This window comes from Empidonax traillii, unplaced genomic scaffold, assembly GCF_003031625.1.
Source record: "Empidonax traillii isolate 1590-97213 ecotype Southwest subspecies unplaced genomic scaffold, ASM303162v1 scaffold278:size663781, whole genome shotgun sequence".
In the NCBI taxonomy this organism is placed as follows: domain Eukaryota; kingdom Metazoa; phylum Chordata; class Aves; order Passeriformes; family Tyrannidae; genus Empidonax; species Empidonax traillii.
Window position 1 is genome coordinate 441,123 of NW_020955471.1, and position 23,089 is coordinate 464,211.

Below are 23,089 nucleotides of genomic sequence, written 5' to 3' on the forward strand. Positions count from 1 at the left end.
ACATGCCAAAACCCCACATCCATGGTGTTCTCTGTTGCAGAAACACTGCCTGTACAGAATTTAGCTGAGAAAACATGCTGGCTATTATTAATTTCGTTAGCCAGAATTACAAAGCCAAGAACACGTAATTCTTCCATGGGAAAGAAGATGTCTAAACAAGAGTGACAAGAAATGGAAGTTCCAAGGCATGTAAAACATAGTAGATGAAGTGCCTGACCAATAGCTCTGCTAAACTAGAAACAAAACAGCAGATTTTTGCAATTGCCAGCTCCATGAAGTCAAATTAAAATATTAAAGTTATATGACATTTTTTCTGATCTTTCCTATGAATAATAAAGAATCTAATCAACTATTCTGTGATACCTGATAATGGAATCCTTGCCTGTGTGGTCAAAACAATGCTCTCGGTAGTTAAAAAAATACAGTTTTATTGCTAAATTCAACAGTAATTAAAACACAGTCTGAGTTTTTTAACACCATATCAAATCTGTAACTTTATTCAATTACAAAGTGTAGCCTCTATTGTTGAAGGTAGTGCTCATGCTTTATATAATTTATAGACTGGACATAAATCTTAAGCATGAAAATATAGAGTCTTCAAGGGAGGAATTAAAAGAACTTTCCTGTACTTCACTCATCTGTCTTGCAGGGGGCACCACAAAATTCACTTGACCTCAAATGGGGAGTGCTCTTATGTTCCTACCTACCTCTAATGAAATAAAGACTAGCAGGAAGGGTCAAAGCTTCTCCGTTAAATAGCCAGCAAATCTGGCAGTCCATAAACACCGGACCCTGTAAATTTGTAACAAAGCCTGCACTTCTGATCAGGGTTTTAGTGATACCGAATACCTCTGAAAAGGGGGGCAACTTCAGCCTTAGAGCAAATACCAAAGGCAGAGTGACTGTGAGGCCCTTTACTGAAAGAAAGAGGCATGGTAGTATCTAGGAGTTGTGGATGCATATTTCGCAGTCTTGAAGGACAGTGAACATTGAATTCTCCATTACAGTTGTGCTGGGGAGTTTCAGATTTTTAATCTACTTAGGCCTAGATTTTTTTTCAATAGATACACATGAAGACCTTTGAGAAGACTTAGGAAAATTACTTGGTTCCTGACCCCCAGGAGAAACATCTAACAGTGCTTAAGGAAGAGGAGGAAGGTGAAGATGCTTCCTGCAACCTCCAAAACATAAGCAGTGCTGTTAAAAGCTTATTATGCTTTGCTGGATACAATTGTAGTAACAGTGAGCTTCATTTTTCTCTATTCCCCTCAGCCCTTGCAATCCATGCCCAGTTAAAAGCTTTAATTTCAGACAAAAGAGAAAAAACAAGCCCATTTACATACAATATCCATGCATAATAAGATAGGGTTAAACAAAGGAATGCCATAAATCATGCAGCTTAAAGTTAATTCCAGTACCATTTCAGCTTTTCAGCAGTAAAATTAAGGATCTGACCTTTGGTCTCAGCATCAGCTATTTGATCTTTGGCCACTTCCTCTTCCTCTTCGGCCATTGCCTGAAAGATGGCAGTCAGGAAGAAAAACAGCAATTCACATAGTGGGCCTTCAGTGTCATTTCCTACAAGAGCTTCCTCTAAAACCTCTGTGAATAAAGTTTAAGAAGCGTCACTTTTGCCGCAAAGTCGGAAAACGATTATGTACTGAAGAATGAAAACATTTTTTTCCTTTAGGTATGATAACCAAGTTACTTTTCTGTAATTTACTGCGTATATTCCTAAGGCCACGGTGTCAGAAAGAGTGCTAACAAAATAGCATTGTTTTAATATATAACTGCAAGAATGAAGTACAAGTGGATATTTTAGTAGGTAGAATAACAATTTGTACATTAACTTCGACATTAACTTTGATTTTACAAACACTGCAGAGTTGACTGTGAAGAGAAAATTGGATTGATATGCATCTGTAAGCACTAATATATTAGAGCCACACAGAAAATTTTGTAGCAGTGGTACTTTGGTTGTTCGGTAGAAGAAGGGACACCACAAAGCTAGGGCTCCTTGCCACATAAACGACAACTTGCCTAAAGTTACTCCTTCGGGAAATTCATCTTGAAGATCAAAAAGTTCCCCAAAAGCATGTAAAAACTCCAAAACCATCAAAGCATCACCAAAGATCTCAGGAGGAAGTCTTGTCTTCACTGGCATTGGAATGGGAAGTTCCTGCAATCCAAATGGGACAACTTAATATCCTACTTGGTTTCTGCAGAGTACCCATGTGATTAAAACCAAACAGTTTATACTATTCTAAGGGGTGCATCTGTTGGGTTTCTTTACATTTTAACGAAAAAAAAAAAAAAAAAGAGTCCTGCAAGGCACAGTAACATCTATGGCAGTACTAACTTTATAAACTGAAAAGCATGCAACTTGAACATAAAACTTTTGAGAAAAAAGTTTATTCATGTTCATGAAGTTTGTACCTTTAACAAAGAAAGTCAAACCCACTACAAGCTACAAACATTGGTTATCAAGATTTTTCCTGTAAATCTGTATTATTTCACAAGAGTTTTGAATTCCAGTATGCTGTCTAGACAAGCAAAAATAAACATACTCTTAAAAGTTAGTCATGATTGCTTGTGAAGGCAAGCAAACAAAAACCCAACACGTTCACATAAAACACGCCCTTCTAATACTAGGATGCGCAAGATTGTGTCTGATGACTGCATGTTCTGGTATTGGGTTTTTTGCATTTTTAAGGCACTTAACAGCAGTTGAAGATATTTTAAAGAGAGGTGACGTAACCATGTAACAAGACCACTTAACAGATACACCACCTCCAAATCACAGATGACAGTGTCTAACATTGTTTGACTTTGAAATCACTATCTTGATGTAACTCCTGAAGATTTGTCTTCTCAATCTTTCTTAGCAGACAGAGTTGCACAACTTTCAGAATGACAGCTCCTTTCCACAAATGTGTTAGTTCACAAACATTAACAAGAAGAATGCCGAATACTATGCTTCATAGGAACATTGTAAGGTATTTCACAAATTTGCACAGAAGAGAATTTTTTAAAAAGTAGTCCCCACCTAAACTCATCTTTACTTATATTCTTGTCCCAAAAGATGCTCATTAAACAAGTATATTGCTAGAGTTTAAATCAAAAGAATGCCACCAGGAGCGACAAGCCAATGTCCTTTATACCTTTTGCAGCCAAAAATTTGGTTTCTTCACTACTCAAATCTTTTAAGTAACTCAGGTTTGCTCTAGGTGAGCTCATCTTGTATTTTTAACAGAAAAATCAGGCATTATTAAATACCCTCCACTCTAATGTCAGCACTTTAGACATACATTTGCTCCATGTGTAGACTGAATAAGCCTGCAAAACCTTTCTGGAGGTTGAAAATGCAGATGATCCTATTAGCACTGCCACTGGGAAGTATTTACTACATGACTGCAGGTGATTCACAGCCCCTAGCATTCCACTCACATCTAGATCTGCCTCTGCATTAGGGAATCTAGCCTGAGGTCCTTGCAAAATATGAGCTTGAATTATTCCAAATTCCATCATACCTTAAGATCATCACACTCCATATCTTCTCTAGGCTTACTCCACTGTTTCAGGTATTCCACATATTTTCTTTTTTCCTCACGCAGCTTCTCTCTTTCCTGAAAAAACATCAAAATTGTGTATAAAATATTGTCAGATGGCCCTACGGCAGTTTCTAAAACTGCACCACTTGCTATTCAATCACACTGAAAAGTAAAGCATCACATTTAATTAGAATGAAGTAATGTATTAATTTTTATTTTGTATACTTGCCAAAATGTTTAAATGTTGTGCTACTTTGTTGAATTAGTTATTCCCTTTGTTTTGGTGGTTTGGCTTTCTTTTTGTTTTTAATGGAAGTGGCTGAAGAAAAAAATCTAAAAATTGGAATATTTATAAAAGTGGCCTCAAGGAAAAAAGACCATCAAAATATAGTGGATGTGACTGTGGTAAAAGAAAGTGGAATATATAATTTCTTCATATTCAAAGTGACAAAAAGTTATTTAGCAATTTCCATCCAAAGAGATTCCACAAGAAAACCCACAACCATTTGATATGCTGCAAATCTGATGCAGTACAGAATCTTGAACACTCAAACAGAAGACAACCATCAAATCAAATAATTTTATGCATTACTGGCAAGAAGAAAACCCAACCCACCGCACTGAAATTGAACTTCCAAAGTACAGTGAACTTTTATGAACTAAAATTATAGAGAATGTTACCCAGAAATACAAACCCATAATCATATCTTATAACTGCCTATTCTTTGGAGTGCTTTTCTAGGAACTGAAAACAGTTAATGGAAAATAACTTGAAACAGATAATAACTAAGAAACAAGAAAACTAGAAACCTGTTATACTGTTTCTATATGAAACACATATACTTCAAATGCATTACTTTTTCCTTCTCTATTTTGAGTCTCTCTTTCTCTTCTTTCTTTTTCATCCTTTCTTCTTCCACAATTTTCTTTAATTCTTCTCTCTTTTTTTCCTTATCTTCTTTCTCCTTTTTCCTAGCTTCTATAGCATTTGCCTTCTCTTGTTTTAATTTAGCTTTTTCAAAAGCTATAAAAGGAAAAAAACGAAGTTATTTTTTCTTTAGTAAAATGTTAGTTTTAACTGCTAAATAGGCTGAACTTTTTATAATTACCATATGAAAAAGACATTGTTATGAAGACTGAATTGTTTCTATGCCAACCACAAATTCAAACACTTGAAAGTTCTTCAGACAATCAAGAGTTTTAAGCATAAGTATTAGACACGTTCTGCACATTCTCATCACTGTAATAAAGCTAAATTTATCTGGTTTTATAAGTATACAGAAGTTTATTGCTCGTTTATTGGTTTCCCTCAAGTGACATATAAAGATGTGAACTGATTCCAACCACATATAATTATAGGAAGATAATTAGTAATGACTGATGAATAAAAGCATGTCACAACCAGGTGGGGCATATAACCATGACATATCTGGGATAGTAAAAACCTTGACGTAGGTGAGTTTTAAGTATTTGGTTATTACTGAATTACTGGAAAGTCAATACACTTGAAACCTTCAATAGTATTTCAGTGCATTTTGTTCAAGTTTTACTTCAGTTACACAGTTTAAGCTGAACTTTAACATTACTGCCTAAGGAGACACACATTTCTTTGTAGTCCTCTGCAGAAGAACAGCAGGATACAAATTTCCACTCTATGTGGACAGACAGTGCCTGTCAACCTACACATAGGCTAACAAATAAAAGGGGGTTTTATCATTTTAATTGAACAAACAGGAAAGTTAGGATCACAAGAAAGAAATGAAAAGAGATCCACTCTTACCAAGTGGATAGTACTGAAACAAAAAAGACTTTGGTTACATTTTCCTGTAAAATTCGGAAAATGGGGTACATTGCTTCTAAAGAGAGCTTCTACACATGCCAGCCCTGTCTCTCAGCCAGCAAACACATACAGTGAAGCTCATCCACCCAGAATCTTCTACATACTGAGAAGGCAGGTACCTGGTATTTTGCTATCTTTTCACATTGTGAAAGTGTGTCTTAACTAGCCTTCACACAAGAGGGGAGGCAGTTTTGATGTTATTCAGCTGTTCCCTTGTTCTATGCTGTCATTTCTAGCACATAAACAAATAGATGTTAGTTGTGCAAAAAAGTGGACACACAATTTTAATGGATAACACAAAACTCTAGTGTCCTGTCTCCTATGAAGAAAAGGCCTAAAGCAGCATCAGAAAACTTTGCAGTTATTTAAGCAGATGTTGAACTAGGTAATTTCTAGATGTCCTTGCCATCCTAAAGCATTCCATGTTCATGGAAATGACAGGTTGAAACCAGAAGCTCACTAAAATATTTCCAGAGATGAAAGCCTTTCCTTAGGAATGATGTAAGTTCTTAAAATCCAGAAGAATATTTCCTTGTCTGGACTTTGTCAGGAAGACATACCAGTTTCCCTAGTTAAATTCATAGGCTTGTGTGTCCCCTTACTTATTTTGAAATCAAGCTTAAACTGATCAGGAAAGGTCGAAACTGAGCCCAAATTATTCAGTCAGTCCAAACTAAAAATCTATTAATTGATTTGTGATCTTTTAATCAGAAAAATTCAGAATGTATTGCAGTTCTTTAAAATTTTGAGATGGTTTTTCCATTTACGCATCTTCCTCATACATCATACTGATTGGCGTTACACGTTCATGTTTTGATACACCTTCAGCTGGTAAAATTTATGCATGACTTCACCACTCAGACTTCTGCAAAAAATTATTTAGCTCTTTATTTATCTGAGATAGAAATCAACACAAGTTTGACCACAAGTTTCTACATTGTTGTCCTACATTTCCTCAGTTCAGTAAACTAAAAGGAAAAAAAGGAAAAAAGATCAGGAAACAACCCTTCTAACCATTGAAAGGAGCCCTTTGCAACACTGCTGTGGCAGTAGCATCTTATTTAGTTTTCCATTTGAAAGGTACAACCCCAAAAACACAGTAATTACAGCCTGCTGTCAAACCTGCAAAAACTGGTTTTACTGGTCATAAGAGTAAACCTCAACTTACCCATGGCCTGCATATCTTCTTTTTGCTTCTGGAACCTTGTCCTTTCCCTTGATACTTTACTTTTGCTTCCTGGGGTGTTTCGTTTAGCAGTTATATTGTCCTCCTGATCGAGAATTTGGAGGGGAAGAGGAAAAAAAAGAATAAATACAGTGAAATGACCAGCAAAAGATATTCCAAATTTTTCAGCTGTTCTCTAGAACAAGATAAAGTAGATTAGAGCACTAAGATTCTCCATGTTTAAATACAGGCAAGTGACACATCTGTATCTGAGGGCAAGTGATGTAATTGTATCTAGAGTTCAAATTAAAGTTTTTTAACAAATTATCAATCCCAGAAGAGACAAGTACTCTGTGCATCTTCACAACACACTGAAAAGTGAGTTTCTTGATGGGATCACAGAAATAAAGATAAAAATAAGAAGATAACATAACAAATATGGTCCCTTTTATTGGCTTAACTATAAAGCAATTACTTTACTAGCAATTATGCAATATATCCCAATTCATCCTCAAAGAAAAGAAGCACAATGTCAACCTTGCATTTCAACTGTTCTGAAAATCCAGGCAAATGGAAGAACTTTGAAGACTATGCTGATATATCTTCATCTGGGATTAAAAATGTTATTACTTACAAGACTAGTAGACGCCCTCTTTGGAGGTCGCCCTCGCCGCCTGCTTGCAGGACTGAACATAAATGTAGGTGGGTCATCAGGAAAGAAGTAGGAGAAGTTCTGTTCTGCTAGGTTGTATTTTTCAATTGATGTTGCCTTAAGAAAGACAAAACCAGATATTCATTGTGAAATTCTTACCTTTTCATACATATAAGCTAATTTATGAATCATTAATCACCAGAACACAGTTAAAGTAACCAGATTGACGACTGGTAACTTCGGATAAGAAATAAAGCTCTGAAATATTCTAAGTGTAGAGTTAATCTACAAAGTGGACAATAATGTATGCAACACGTATCTGAAAACAGAATTTGGCTTCATTTGGTAGGATGCTATTTTTTTAGATGCCTTTTAGCAAATACAGCTGGGCACAGTCATCCTAGCAACTTACTGAAAGATGTCAAGAATGATTTTTGACATACAAAGCCAGAAAATTAACTTATTGAATAATTACATAATTCTCTATGATACTCATTTCTGGAGGAGGATCATTCCAAATTGTCAAAGTTTCTTTTCAAGTCTGCTTTCTCAACCTGATGACTTCAGGAAGTCTGCCCTTGTCAGGCAATACAAAAGGAGATATTCCAAATAGGACATGTTTGCATAACTGAAATGCAAGGCAATCAGCAAGGGGACGAGACACTCCACAGAAAGCCCAAACAAAGACAAGATGACAAAAGTATATATTCACAGAATATAACAATTTTCCTGAGGCTCCAGAAATCATCACTAATAGATCACTAGTCCTGACTGCGTTACAGCGAGCTAGGCCAACGTGGTCACTAACAAGCCCAAGGAAGGGGGTGGTTTTTCCCCTTCAGCTCTATTTTCTCCTATTTTCATTTCTTTAAAAAGGACAGACTCTAAAGTTAAAAACTTATGTGGGAATTGATTGCCTCTGTTATTTTACAAAACTTTTAGAGGTAAGACTCTCACTGATGCTCTTATCTTCCTGTTCAAAATGAGCGGTTACATGGCTGTATGACAAAGCACCAGACAAATAAAAAACCATGCTACTTTCTAAAAACAAGAAGGTAACACAGATTTCAGGGTCAAATCTGCAATACACAGTGGAAGAGTTCAGGATCTCCTGGAGCACAGCAAGCAAGGCAAGGGGAATTGCTACCTACTTGGTAAGTGTGGGAAAAGCTGCTCAATTCCTTGAGCACAAGGAAACAAATTCTCAGTCATCTTGCACTAAGATGTGAATTTAAGTCTGAACTTGTACTAAATATCATCATACCTCATCTCATAAGATGCCTCACTGAAGAATGAATTCAGTCTACCATAAAACATTTTCCAGGAAAAAGCATTACAACAGCATAGTATTGGCATACTGTACCAAAACAAAAACAGTTTGTTTTTATTTGCCTTAGAAATATCAGGCATACCTTGGAGAATGAAAACAACTCATATGATAGACTAAACAAAAGTATATTATGCTTTAACAAATAAAATTTTTCTAGGTAAATGCTCCCTTTTTTATTTTGGAGACTTTTCTAAACTGGTATCTAAAAAAGAAATTAGCGAATTCTGCTTCATGTACAGAAAAAATTACCAACTTACTTACAAGTAGATGTTAACAAAAACCTGGTTTTACGCAGAAAGTTCAAGTATCGTCATCTTCTGTTTTGGAAAAGTCAAATACTAACTTGGTACTCTATTCTTACAAAAAAGCTAAATTTGAGGTAGTTTAAAAAAGAAGCTTGAGCAGTTTGTAGAGAAGAGCAAAAAAAAACAAACCCAAACTAAATAGGGTCAATATTCTATCCCATAAATTAGTCCTTCTTACTTACCTTAGTTTTAATTACTCCATCATGTGGTTCACAGTGTTGTTTCAGAAAAAGTTTAAGTCTATCTCGAGAAAAGAGATGTTTCCTCCGGCTGTATTAGGAAAGAAAGGTAGTACTATCAATTAATATCTTTAGTTATTATTTAGGTGAAGCTGAAAATATGTGCAAGATTCACGTAACAGACAATATCATTGACCTTTTTCTTATTCTCTTCATTATAAACAACACTTACTATTGTAACTAACAGTCATTCTTTGCAACCCCAGTTGAATTAAAATTTTCCTTATGAATAAAATAAAACTTAAGTAATACTTAATCAGTTGGTTTATACATCTGCAATTTTTATTTTGAAGATCCTGATATGTCCTCTTTTACAAACACATACAAACTCCATAGCCTATTCATCCATGGTAGGTCCTCCAAATATTTCTTAAAATTCCCAAATAAAACTGAAGTCTGATTCATAGAATCATAGAATCAACCGGGTTGGAAAAGACCTCAGAGATCATCAAGTCCAACCCTTGATCCAACCCCACTGTGATGATGAGATCATGGCACTCAGTGCCAACATCCAGTCTCATCTTAAAAGCTTCCAGGAATGGTGAATCCCCCACTTCCCTGGGCAGCCCATTCTAATGTCTGATTACTCTCTCTGTAAAAAATTTCTTCCTAATATTCAACCTAAACCTCCCCTGGCAGAGCTTAAGCCCATACCCTCTTGTCCTACTGCTGATTGCCTGGGAGAAGAGACTGACCCCACCTGGCTACAACCTCCTTTCAGGTAGTTGAAGAAAGTGATGAGGTCACCCCTGAGCCTCCTCTTCTCCAGACTAAACAACCCCAGCTCCCTCAGCCTCTCTTCACAGGACTTGCGTTCAAGTCCCTTCACCAGCCTGGTTGCTCTTCTCTGGACCCGCTCCAGCACCTCAATATCCTTCCTGAACTGAGGGGCCCAGAGCTGAACACAATACTGAAGGTGTGGCCTCACCAATGCAGAGTACAGGGGAAGGATCACTTCCCTGCTCCTGCTGGCCACACTGTTCCTGATCCAGGCCAGGATGCCATTGGCCTTCTTGGCCACCTGGGCACACTGCTGGCTCATGTTCAACCTCCTGTCAATCAGCACCCCCAGATCCCTTTCTGCCTGGCTGCTCTCCAGCCACTCTGTGCCCAGCCTATAGCACTGCAGGGGGTTTTTGTGGCCAAAGTGCAGGACCCGGCACTTGGTCTGGTTGAACTTCATCCCATTGGAATCAGACCAACTCTCCAGACTATCCAGGCAGAGCCCTCCTGCCTTCCAGCAGATAAACACGCCCCCCCCCAACTTGGTGTCATCTGCAAATTTGCTAATGGTACTCCCCTCATCTAAATCATCAATAAAGATGTTAAACAGGACTGGGCCCAGCACTGACCCCTGGGGGACACCACTGGTGACCGGCCACCAGCTGGATGCAGCCCCGTTCACCAGCACTCTTTGGGCCCAGCCCTCCAGCCAGTTCTTAACCCAGCACAGAGTGCCCCTGTCCAAGCCATGGGCTGCCAGCTTTTCCAGGAGTATATTATGGGAGACTGTGTCAAAGGCTTTGCTGAACTCCAGACAGACACATCCACAGCCTTCCCCTCATCCACCAGGCGGGTCACCTGATCATAAAAGGAGATCAGGTTGGTCAGACAGGACCTGCCCTTCCTAAACCCATGCTGGTTGGCTCTGGATCCCTTGTCCATCCTGTAGGTGCTGTGTGATTGCACTCACGATGATCTGCTCCATAACCTTGCCAGGCACTGAGGTCTGGCAAGGCTGACAGGCCTGTAGTTTCCCTGGTCCTCCTTGCAGCCTTTTTGTGGATCTGCATGACACTTGCCAGTTTCCAATCATCAGTGAGTCAGGACTGTTGGTAAGTGATGGAGAGTGGCTTGGCGAGCTCTTCCACTAGTTCCCTCATCACCGTAGGATGGATCCCATCCGGTCCCATAGATTTATGAGGATCCAAGTAGGTCACTAACTGTTCTCTCCTGGATTACTGGGGGGCTAATTGGCTTCCTGTCTCTGCCTACCAGTTACAGAAGCCAGTTGTCCTGAGGACAACCTGTCTTACTGTTGAAAACTGAGGCGAAGAAGGTGTTAAGTACTCAGCCTTTTCCTTATCTTTGGTGACTATGTTCCCCCCAATGTCCAACAAAGAATGGAGGTTTTCCTTGCCCCTTCTTCTGCTATTGATGTATTTGTAGAAGCACTTCTTATTAGCCCTAACAGAAGTGGCTAGATTGAGTTCAAATTGTGACTTTGGCACTCTAATTTTCTTTCCACATGACCTAACTATATTTCTAAACTCTTCATGAGTAGCCAGCCCTTATTTCCATAGCCGGTGAGCTCTTTTTCCCCGATTTCCTTCAAAATCTCCCTGTTCAGCCAGGTTGGCCACCTTCCCCACCAGCTCGCCTTTTGGCACACTGGGACAGCCTGTTCCTGTGTGTTCAAGACTTCCTTCTTACAGCATGTCCATCCCTCTTGGACCCCTTTGTTTTCAAGGACCATTTCCCAAGGTACTCTCTGAACCAGTCTTCTCAGTAGGCCAAAATCTACCCCACAGAAGTCAAGTGTAGAGGTTTTATTGATAGCCCTCCTTGCATCCCCGAGTATTGAAAACTCTCTTACTTCACCTTCACTATGCCGCAGATGGCCTCTGACCACCACATCTCCCACCAGTCCCTCTCTGAGAACAGCAGATCTAGCGGGGCCCCATCCCTGGTAGGCTCGTTTACCAACTGAAGCAGGAAATTATCCTCCATAGAATCATAGAATCTCCTACACTGCCTCTTCTCCACTATGTGGAGTTCCCAGCAGACATCTGGCACATGAAAGTCACCCACAAGAACAAGGGTTGGCAATTCGAGACATCCACCAGCTGCTTGTAGAATAATTCATCACCCTCATCATCCGAGTGAGGAAGTAACAGACTGTAACAGACTCCCACCAGGCTAATCAGCTTTGCTGGCCTTCCCCCTGATTGTGATCCACAGGCACTAAACCTTGTAAATGGTGACCTCAAGTTCTACAGAGTCAAGAGACTCTCTAACATACAGAGCCACCCCTTCACCTCTCCTACCTTGCCTGTCCCTTCTGAAGAGCTTGTAGCCATCCATGGCAGCTCTCCAGTCATGCAAGTCATCCTACCACGTTTCTGTGAGGGTGACTACATCACAGCTTTCCTGCTGCACAATGGCTTCCAGCTCCTTTTTTTTGTTACCCATACTGGGTGCATTGGTGTACATGCTCTTCAGCTGGGCTGCTGATTTCACTTCTAACTCTGGCTTTCCACCCTTAGGCTCATCTCTGCAGAGCCTGGTTTCAATCCCCTTCCCCTTCAAACTTAGCTTAAAGCCCTCTTGATCAGCGCCAACTATAATGGGCTAGAGACTTTTTGCCCTTGCTAGATAAATGAAGCCCATCTGACCCTAGCTGGCTAGGTAGCATAGAATTTGTCCCATGGTCGAAAAAAAAAATTCTGCTGGCAGCACCAATCCTTTAGCCACCTGCGGATGCGTTTTCCTACTCCTCTCCTCATTTATCCCTGCTACTGCAGGAACTGAAGCAAACACCACCTGTGCTCCTGTCCCAAGGACAGGATTGTTTCAGGAGAGAGGGAAAACAAACAAAGAGAACAAGGACAGCGAGAAAGCAGCATCATATCTCTCAAATGGGGAGACAAGCCAACAAGGGGGGAGCTGAATTCACACATTGCTTGGCCATGCTGTGGCACTCCTTACTAGAGGACAGTGGGCAGGATCTAATGGTTCCTGGCATTCCAGGAACACAACTTTGTAAGAACGAAAAAACTAATGACACAGGAGCGTAGTTAATGAAAATCAAATCCTGACTGCTGCTGGAACTAAATGCCTTGCAATCACTTAAGTTTTTTTATAACATCCAGTTTGTAAAGTTTTGATGCACAATCTATTCTAAACAGATATTTTAACTAAATTCAAGTCAAAATTGTTATTTAAGAAGCAAAAACACTGCAGTTATTTTAAATTAGTCTGATTGCCGGTGTCTGCTCCAACATTTCAAACCAGCAGTGCCACCACAGAAAGTGCTCACAATGCCAATAGTTTATTAATATTATAGAACAGGATTCCCAAACTTTTTTCCACCTATTCCATCAATCACAACAGTAGCCACAGGTATCAGAAGTCACAGCATGTCTCATCTGTGCACCAATGAAAGCAGAGATCTGCAAGGAGTTGGTAACTGTGTTAATGCTAGTAAAGCTTGAAACCCTTGTAACAGAAAGCCTGTAGCACAGTATTTTGTTCCAGTGCTTTTAATTAATAGCTCTAACATTGTTTTAAAATGCCATTTTATATCAAAACCATCTTGCACAACACACAGGTATAAAGTACAATTTTAACTTTAACATACTAATTTTTACCTTAGTTGAGATGCTTTAACAATAACAGGTTCATACACGGGTTTTTTAATAGGTTGGACTCTGTATTTGAACAAAGAAGGTTCTATTATGGCTTTCTTCTGCCTAAAAAAAAATAAATTAAAAAAAGGTAAAAATTTTATATTCACACAGTATCAGCCCTTTATTGCACACACTTAATATATTCATATGCCTACACAATGGATCTCTTGAAAATACCAAGCTATATTTAATACAGGTTGTAACATCCAGTGGTACCAAAGACGACCTATTAACTTATGTCAACTTTTCTGCTACTATATTTAAATCTGCATCAAAACCAGTTCCTGCAAGAAACAGGAAAAGCAATCAGGGATGTTGGTTTTCTTAGCAGGGAAATGGGAGATAAGAAGGGAGGAAGAACAAAGAAATCAAGACAAGTAACAATATATCCTTATTCCTCAGAAAAAGGTCTCGATATTCTCAGTACTCATGAGGGCAACGGGGGAATGGGAAAAATAAGAAAAAGACAAGGAGGAAGGAGTCCCAAAGACAGAGTTAAATAAAATGATTAAAAATAGTAGCCCTAGAACTACCAATCACATTGCAAAACATAAAAATCATCTAAAATATTTTTCAAAAATACCAATTTAGAAAAAACTTCACCAACAACATTCTGAAAATAACAGAGATCATAAGGCAAAGCATCAACACTTTAAAATAAATGTTTATCAGGTTATGTATTTTATTGAGCACTTCCCTTTTCCAGCTAGCATTACAGAGAACTCGGTTTTTTCCTCTATATGCAATATATTTCTTCAGTTTTAATGGAACAGAAGAGGTTTTTTACACCTCCTCCTAGAAGAAAAACACACAGGTCTGATGTGCTACCAAAGTAAGATTCACTCCTTTAAAAGACAAAGAGAGGTGGTTTGCCATAGACAGTATACTTCAAAAGTGTGGTACATTTATGGACAGACTTCAGGAACAGAGCTAAACTAAAGAGACTTTCTTTAAATAATATTGCATTTTGCTATTAAACAACAGAACTAACTTCTAAGTGGCAATTTGTAATCGAGTCGTACTGTTTTGTCAGGAATTCAATTATCATCTTATTTCATCAGTAGGGAAAATTGAAGAAGTAGTTATGTGGATGAACTAGGAGATTTAAAACCATGCATTTCATCATAGTCAGTCCTTCTGGCATTTACAAAATGCTTTAAGGTGCAATCTGTACCAAAATTAACCAATATACCACTTGCAATTCTTTAGCCCTATGAACAACATACACAAGATGTACAGAAAGGTACTTTGCAAGGTTGTTGACAATGAAACTTGCTCCAATTCTTATTCTTCCCCACTAACTCTGTGAAACAGAAGTACAAAGAAATGTACCATTCCAACACTTAATAGAATACATTCATACAAATTAAATGCAAAAGAAAACAGTATTCACCATTAGTGTTATTCCAGATGAGAAGAATTTGCAAATTTCTCAAGAAAAACAGTTTATGATTAAATTATCAACATAGTTAAAAATAAATGGACAGACCAAAAAGGAGATTTATACTTGGACACAGCATCACAATTACTCAACCTACAGATAGGCGCTGTGATAAGCACTGTCTTGCATGATGCTGTCCAAGTCAAAATCTCTAATTGAGTCACTCAGACCAACTCAAATTTAAGAAATATAATAGAAAAAACCCACTCAGTTAGTCATATTAGCAAAACAGAGATAATCTGTATAAATGAAGTAGTACAGTATATCCACCAGCAAGATTTTAATGTCTCTACATAAGCCTGTTGAGAGAGTCTTTGTATTTTGGTCATACCATGATTTGGTCTTCCATGATCATCTTGAGTCTCAAGATAGGAAAGCTAAAGTTATGAAAGCTGTTCTTAGGGATTTCTGGATAGTATAAAATGCAAACTTGCTCTTTACCATACATCCCTGTGTTTCCAGACCTTTCGTCTAATAAGCTGAAGAATGACACAAACAGATAATGTTCAGATACAAAATAAAAGGCATCAGAGAACCAATGTTAAGCCAAAAGTAAATTAGCTTATTTATACATTTTGAATAGATTCTAAGCTCCGACACCATCTGCAATCACATGCAGGGCCAAAAGTATAATCAAATGTTCATCCTTTGTAACATTAATCTTTACTTTTTAGTTTGAGTAAATCCTTCTCTCAACTTCAGCCCATCATATGCAATAGCCCAAACCTAATTTCCAAGACACTACATTTTTTTCTTCTTAGTTTCTTAGTTTCTGATTATTATGCCAAGAAGTGAATGTATTCCTGAAATCCTCCCCCATAAATCCAGATTTAAAGTCAAAATTTTGCTTAGTGCAGAAAACGATGAAAAAGATAATTCAATACCAGTAGAAAGTTTGAAAAATTATATAGATTATCTAGTAGCTTTGGCATAAAAGTAACATTATTTTTGGTTATATTTTCCTTTATAAAGCTTTACATAAAACACACAAGAGTTAGCAAGGGTTAGACCCATTTCACAACACAGAACGCTTATGGCAAATCTTTACAGCACAGCTCTGACAGACAACCAGATCCAGAGGTAAAAAATAGAGTATTTTGTAATTTAGTAGGTAAAAACTGGAACTGACTCACCCATATTACACTAGTTTCTAATGCAGTCAAACGTGGTTAGTACCTGTGGCAATGTCCTGCATTTTTGGATGGGGTTATACTGAACCACTGACAGGGAAGTATCTCATCAGGCCTTCAATTACTTTGGCGTGGTGGTCACACGACCCAGACACAAATTTCTTCCTACAGTACTGCTCTGCTATATTCCAACAGGGGGTTACTAAGGTAGTTTTACCAAGAAACTTCTGAGACCTTAGAATCACAGAATTGTTAAGGTTGGAAAAACCTCTTCGATTGAGCCCAACTATTACCCTGGCACCACCACGTTCACCATTAAACCATGTCCCCAACTGCCACGTCCCCATGACTTCTGAACACTTCTAGGGATGGCAATTCCACCACTGCCCTGAGCAGTACATTCCAATGCTTGACAACCCTTGGTGAAGAAATTTTCCCTAATAACCAATCTAAACCTCCCCTAGCACAACTTGAGGTCATTGCCTCTCATCCTGCCACTTGTTACCTGGGGGAAGAGACCAACACTCCCCTTGGAACAACCTCCTTTCAAGTATTTGTAGAGAGAGGTAAGGTCCTCCCCGAGCCTCCTTTTCTCCAGGCTAAAAAACCCCAGCTCCTTCAACCTTGTCCTTCTCAATTACCTTACCCAGGGCACAACTGCCTACACTACGTGATCTGAGTCTTGCTGAAGCTTCTTATACCTTATGGTATTAAAAGAAGTAGAAAAACTGCACAGAAAAATACTTAAAGTTAGAAGATCAGGAATGCATCTAAAATGAATGCTGTCCCACTTTTCCAAAAAGAGGAAGTGGCTTTTCTCCTTCTCTCTGACTAAATTTGGGGACAGAAAAAGCTCCCTTGAAGAATGCTAGCTAAATAACACAATCATTTATGGTCTCCTTATGCTCCAGGGAAAGCCTTACACAGAGGTAACCTGTCAGTATATTGATCCTGATAGCAAAGCTGACCTCAGCACACCTTTGAAGGTTGCCACTGACAAGCAACTCCTACTGACCAATAACGACTGCCCATTTGGAACTGCAAATATTTTCTGTAATCTGACTAAAACTTCAACACCAAAACAGAGCAACCTGAAGACCATTAACAACACACTAGTTATACTGCTCAAGGGACAAGACTATAGCGCTTTGCAACAAAATTCTGACTTTGAACCTCTGATGAAGACTTTAAGATGGCTTTAATCCAGTACTTTGGTCTTTCCTTCCAATATAAAGTGGACTAAGACCTACCATCATTATTATTTGATTCAAAGGATGGAAGGATGAGAGAGGAAGAATGGAAAGAATTAAAGATAAAGAAATATTTTTTTGTACTGAAGATATTGTATAGCTTTAGTGACAAGCTATGCCCACACTTTTTGACATATCCAGTTCATACTTTCTTCTCCAAATAAAGTCAGAAAACTAGGCTGAAGATGGTAAAAAGCCTGGATGGTAAGGTTCTACTGACATAATTTTCAAAAACTTTGTTACTTCTTATATCCCAAAATTTGCACAAACCATTAATGCTTCCCCAAATTTTTCTTCACTTCAAACTGAACAAACACCCAAATTTACTATCATAAACCATCCAGCAAACCAAGAAGATTTTTTTCCTAGTATTTCTGATGACTGTTGATGATTCACCTTACTCAGAGCCCTGGCAGAAGGAATTCCATGAATTATTAAGTTGCAGCTGAATTGTACACGTGGCAGTAAAAGCCCCTCTACCTCCAGTCTGCTGCCAAGTGCTGAAAGCAAACGCAAGAGTTCAACCTTATCCCTAAAAGTCCAGCAGTTCAAGGTATGAACACTGCTGCTCTAGGTGACCGCTATCCTATAGTACCAGAAGGTCTCAGGGCACAGTATAAGTGGTTTAAGAACTCAGAAGACTGCTACCTTTTGCTTCATAACCCAGGCCTTAGAAGGCAGCCTATTTTTCTGCAGGACTGGAAGAGTGAGAATATCCTGGCATCTTTCTCCCTCTACCACCCCAACTTTTACTGCAGAATAAAATAAAAATGGTCAGCAGGAACACTTGTACAGGCTATTTCTGCCTCACACAGACAGGAGTAGGGTCACAGAAAGGCTGGGATCTCTAATGACATCTATTTTCAGTTAAGATTCTCTAGCCTTACAGATTCTTTGGGAAAAATATTTGCAGATGGCCCATCAATCTGTGCTGTGCTCCCCTCCCCCTCTCTCACAAACACCCCAAGCATCTGCTGTACCATTGTTTAACAGCACTGCAGCTTTGCACAAAGACTGGGTCTCAAAACCCAAAGATTTGTGTGCAGGCGAAGGCAGAACTATCATTCTGCACATATCAACTTGACATTGCTCTCAAGGTGACTAACATCCATACTCTCCCACAGAAAAGTCTCTTCGTAACCAGCAAAATATAGTTCCTGAAACATTAGGGCTGCAAGATGATGTCATTCAGTTCAGTGGGATTTCTTACTTTTATGAGTAATGGTATAAAGAATCTTAAACGTCATACAAAAATTGACAACAATGCTTTACTTTCAGATGGGTTTTGCAGGTACAGCAAATAATACTTTCCAAGTTTGAATATACCCAGAATATATCTAGAGAACAATGGATGTGTTATTATTATACTCTTGCATTTGTTATAAACATTCACTATAAACTTCCAGTAAGCATTTTAAAGCCATAAGAGGTTTGCAATTTAAACTAACCTAAATGTTAGTCACAGGTATGTCACAGAACAGTGCTTCAAAAGTTTGTATATTCTCATAAGATTTCTCTCCCTTCTCTGCACTGTCAAAATAACTAATCAGCTGCAGAGAACCACAGACTGCCTGGGAGTGCAAGACTTAGTCTTACTACCAGCTCTGCATGCATGGAAGTGACAGCACTATAACGGGATCAATCCTACAGTCAGCACTGTGCATATTTGCATAATTCCAAGAATAACCTCCTTTCAAATGCCATATGCCTTTTGGAACATCAAAAATTCATTTATTTTCTAAAATATGTAGGATGTCTTCATGAACAACTTGGACACTGCCTTCAAGAGACAGCAGAAGAATTTCAAAATTATTTACCCCATGTTATTTTCTTAGCCAACTGAGGAGCTCCAATCCTAGTTATTCAAGGCATGTCAGGACATGACATGCAGCAATCAATGACATTAATTTCTGTACCAACAGGACATCAAAGTCAGTAACAGTTCATGCAAAGCCAGATACTAGACTGGGGCCCTCAAACCCTCTTCTTTCATCATGGTATCTGTGAAGCACAAAAATCTTCTCATAATGCTAGGATAAGATGCATACAGAGGTTCAGCTGCTGGTCAGTAAAGGGATACTCCAAACTAAACATCACAGTTATAGCCAAGAAGCTCTCATATTCAGTGTTATTAAGCAATTCCAGCCTACAGAAAATTCCTCAAGACAAGACACACACAGTTGCACTGCACCTAAAATCATAATCAAATCCATTAAATACAATGATATATATTTATATGGACAGATATACAATGAAGAAAGCTTTGTATGTATTTGGTTTTTTGGACACAAACACATGAAGTCTCTGGGAAGACTTTTCACAGAATTTCACTCCTTCTCTTGCGAGACAATCTCAACTCTGAGCCCCATAATGGAAGTGAAATAATACCCAACTGCAGAAATGCAGAATATGACTGCATTTTCCAAGCTACAGCAGCACGGATTCTGCAGCACAAAGAGCTACTGATAGGCATACAGAGCTCTTCCACCATATCTCAGCAAAAACACTGCCATTGCAAACAGATTAACTATGATTATTCTGTAGGTGCTCCATTTCTCACAGTGCAGGGTTTTCTGGTGGATTAGCATAACTGGCACCTGTGAATGTTCAGCTTGTCACCTTCAGCTGTCTGAACACTCGCAATCCATACAGATCAAGTAATTTGTTTCGATCAGACTCTGCCACATCTGCTTTAGTCTCATTTCCACCCAATCTGAACGATTTGTACTGTAAAAGTATCACGTACCCATTTTGTGCAGAGCTGTTGTGCGTTTCTGAGTCATCACTGTCACTGATGACAATTGTGTCTCCATCAGCACTGCTGGTGTGGCCATTCGCCATTCCATTGTGATGGGCTGGAGGTATGACTTCCAAAATCTTACACTGCAACCTGAAATAGAACACAGATATTTATTAATGTCACAGTCTTTCACTAGTGCAAGGAGTCTAAAGTTGTAGATGTTATTTTAAGAATACATATATACCTGAACATTGCATTGTCTACTAAATAACTAAGAGCCTTGCACTGAAAAACTAGGTAAAATATTTATTTCATTAGTACCATCTAAAAAATGAGCAAACTTATCTGCTTACACAGCTATCAGTTTTGCTACTCAGGACAACAAATCAGGTTACTAGTGGACTTAATTTTTTTTCAGTTCTCATTTAAGTAAAATAAAAAGTTAATGTGTGACCTAAACACGATTCAACAAAAGTTCTACATTTATTTTGACAGCAGTCTAAGAAAAGCAAAAGATTTTCAGATCCCAAAGTATTTTTTCTTATAAGACATCATCTTCTACTGCTGTCAATGACCTAAATAAACAAGGCTGAAATGATCATTATGCATCTAATCTTAATAATGGCCCATTTATCTGCTGACACATATTAAGGCTCCATCTGGCATGCACACAATTGACAAAACAAGTCTATTCCTTTGCCATCCTGAATGCTAGTCATAAAAGCCAGAATTAACTACATATCAAAAAGTATAATTAATCAACATTTCATGCTGGGTAACTATATTATAGCTGGTTCTTAAACACTAACTTTCACCCCTTTCTAGAATTCCATGGTTCATATTTTTTAGCTTAATATCCATAAGCCTTGTCTGATTCATGAAAAGTAACTACTGTACTCAATGGGCATCGTCACGTGCTACCACCAAAAGCTCAAAGCAGGGGAAGAAAGAACATATAATAATTCTCTTCTCTGGCCACCAAACACTCCTACTTGAAATTAAAAAACATGGAGAATACATGAAGTGCTGGGCTTGAATTAGTGTGGCATCACACTTAACCTAAAAACAAACAAACCCCAACAAATTCATGACAGACAAATTCTAAATGTTCTTCTATCTGAACTGAACACTGGCAAAAAGCAAGCAGTCAAAATATTTCTTTAGTGTGTCTTTCTGCAAGCAGACAGTACCTGCACACAGAGAGAGAAAAGCTGAAAACATTAAATATCCTAGGTAGCATTCACTTGTGAATTTATCAAGGATCAGTAATGTCGTTAGAGCCTGTAGCTGCTTTCTCTAATAAGAGGGGAGTTCCAGGATGCTCCAGTAGGTTATTAAAAAAAAAAAAAAAAAAAAACCAAAACAAAACCCAAACCAACAAAAATATTAACATCCTTATCTACTCCTAAAGACAACAATATGACTAATGCTTAAATTATCCACGGGGACACCAGAGTTGCTTGCACAGAGCAGAGGCAGCTTGAGCCCACTTGGACTTGCTGGCCACAGACATGCTGCCATACCAATGCAGCCTGCCTCGTTTCCAAAGCTGGCTAGTCTGGGGCTGGAAGACATGTTTCTCCAGCCAGAGGAGCCCAACCTAATTAACTGTGAAATTCTTAATACGCTCTGTGTAAGGAACCAAGATAATGGAGATAGAACCTGGTGGCTGTTCAGAAAGTAAGTCCAAGTCCAGCAAGGCTTATTACGGTCTGGCCCAGCACCAGACTCAGTCTGAGTCCTATGAGAAAAGTCTATCATCAGTAACTTGGTTTTCCAGTATTTAGAACATCACAGCTTCCCCTTTGTACTAAATAATATGGAGCCGACTGCATAGCAGAATGTATATTATTAGGCTGGTTTCTTAAAATCCAGCAAAGATCACCTGGTAAAATAAAGACTTCTTAGTAGAACTACTTCTGTTTCAGATTATAAAACATATTTCCCGGGGAGTCCGATTCAAATTAAAACGCACACTCAATCCCTCACGGCAAAGCACAGGCATCGGTGCCCAAGGCCACGCTGCTCATCCCCCGCGGGCCGCTGGAGGGAGCGCGCTCCCGCCGCTCCGCGCTACCCTGGGCCGCACAGGGACAAAGAGGCTTCAGCGAACACACCCCCAGTCCATCCTCCCGGACAAAAAGACTTGAATATTGGAGTCACCGAGTAGTTCTCCAACACTTAATTTACCTGTTTATCCAGCAGGCTGCCCTGTAATTTACGGGGTATCACATCTCCTTCTCTAAGTTTGGAAATTATATACTCTATATGCTTGATTCAGTAAGCAGCAAAAGCCCCAATACAGTTTACAGCTGCTTTTTTTTCCCCCCCTTTTTATTTTTAAACATGGAGAATGACTAACAGATTAGGCCATCCCAGAAAGGAAGTGATACTCAGTCTTCTATGCCATTCAAATCATTGCCAGAAACCTTTGGGGAAGGAATCAAATTAATGACACACATTACCTGGCTCAATAAAAGCACAGTCCAATGCACTTTAATACTTACTGATAGACAGGAGATTAAAGAAACTGATGCAACCATTCCTTCTGGTATTAAAGAAATATTCTACAAATGATTTTTTTAGCCTTGCTACAGTCATGTCATGGCTAGCAGCACCCAATTTCATGGACTAAGACAGGAAAAGACACACTGCTTCTAGTGCAAATGGTCTGTTCTTTTCAAAAATCTAATAATTCCCTAAGTTCACTAATTACAACTCTTATTAATAAAGATACTTTGAGATCCTTACAAGCTTATGTCAAAGTCAAACCATGATCACTCACTATTTCCCATAAAATAAGAATGAGGGGCAACTCCATCTAAAAAACCAGCAGAATTAAAGTACATAAATATGTATCCCAAATACCCCCTCAGTCAGGAAACACTTTCTTCAATTACTATAAAGATTGTGAAGAGCTTACAGCCACACTAAGTGAATCCCAAAAGTGTTCAAAGATCTTATATAGAGCCATCGGAAACTTTTACACAATAGCCCCAGCAACTCCAGCTCAGACATTGACACCAATACTCAAAAC

The 23,089-nt window shown here is 38.7% G+C and overlaps 1 protein-coding gene across 5 annotated transcripts in view; it reads right to left on the reverse strand.

Moving 5' to 3' along the window:
- The window catches only part of BAZ1A (bromodomain adjacent to zinc finger domain 1A), a 68,123-nt gene that overhangs the window by 26,063 nt on the left and 18,971 nt on the right, over window positions 1–23,089 (reverse strand). For all 5 annotated transcript variants that reach the window (XM_027890157.1, XM_027890155.1, XM_027890154.1 and 2 more), the window contains 9 exons: window positions 20,059–20,202; window positions 13,453–13,554; window positions 9,026–9,113; window positions 7,191–7,325; window positions 6,560–6,662; window positions 4,409–4,575; window positions 3,531–3,626; window positions 2,041–2,179; window positions 1,456–1,602 (listed from right to left, as the gene is read on the reverse strand). In XM_027890157.1, the coding sequence (XP_027745958.1) occupies window positions 1,456–1,602; window positions 2,041–2,179; window positions 3,531–3,626; window positions 4,409–4,575; window positions 6,560–6,662; window positions 7,191–7,325; window positions 9,026–9,113; window positions 13,453–13,554; window positions 20,059–20,202 (1,121 nt within the window). The remainder of the gene's footprint in view (window positions 1–1,455; window positions 1,603–2,040; window positions 2,180–3,530; window positions 3,627–4,408; window positions 4,576–6,559; window positions 6,663–7,190; window positions 7,326–9,025; window positions 9,114–13,452; window positions 13,555–20,058; window positions 20,203–23,089) is intronic.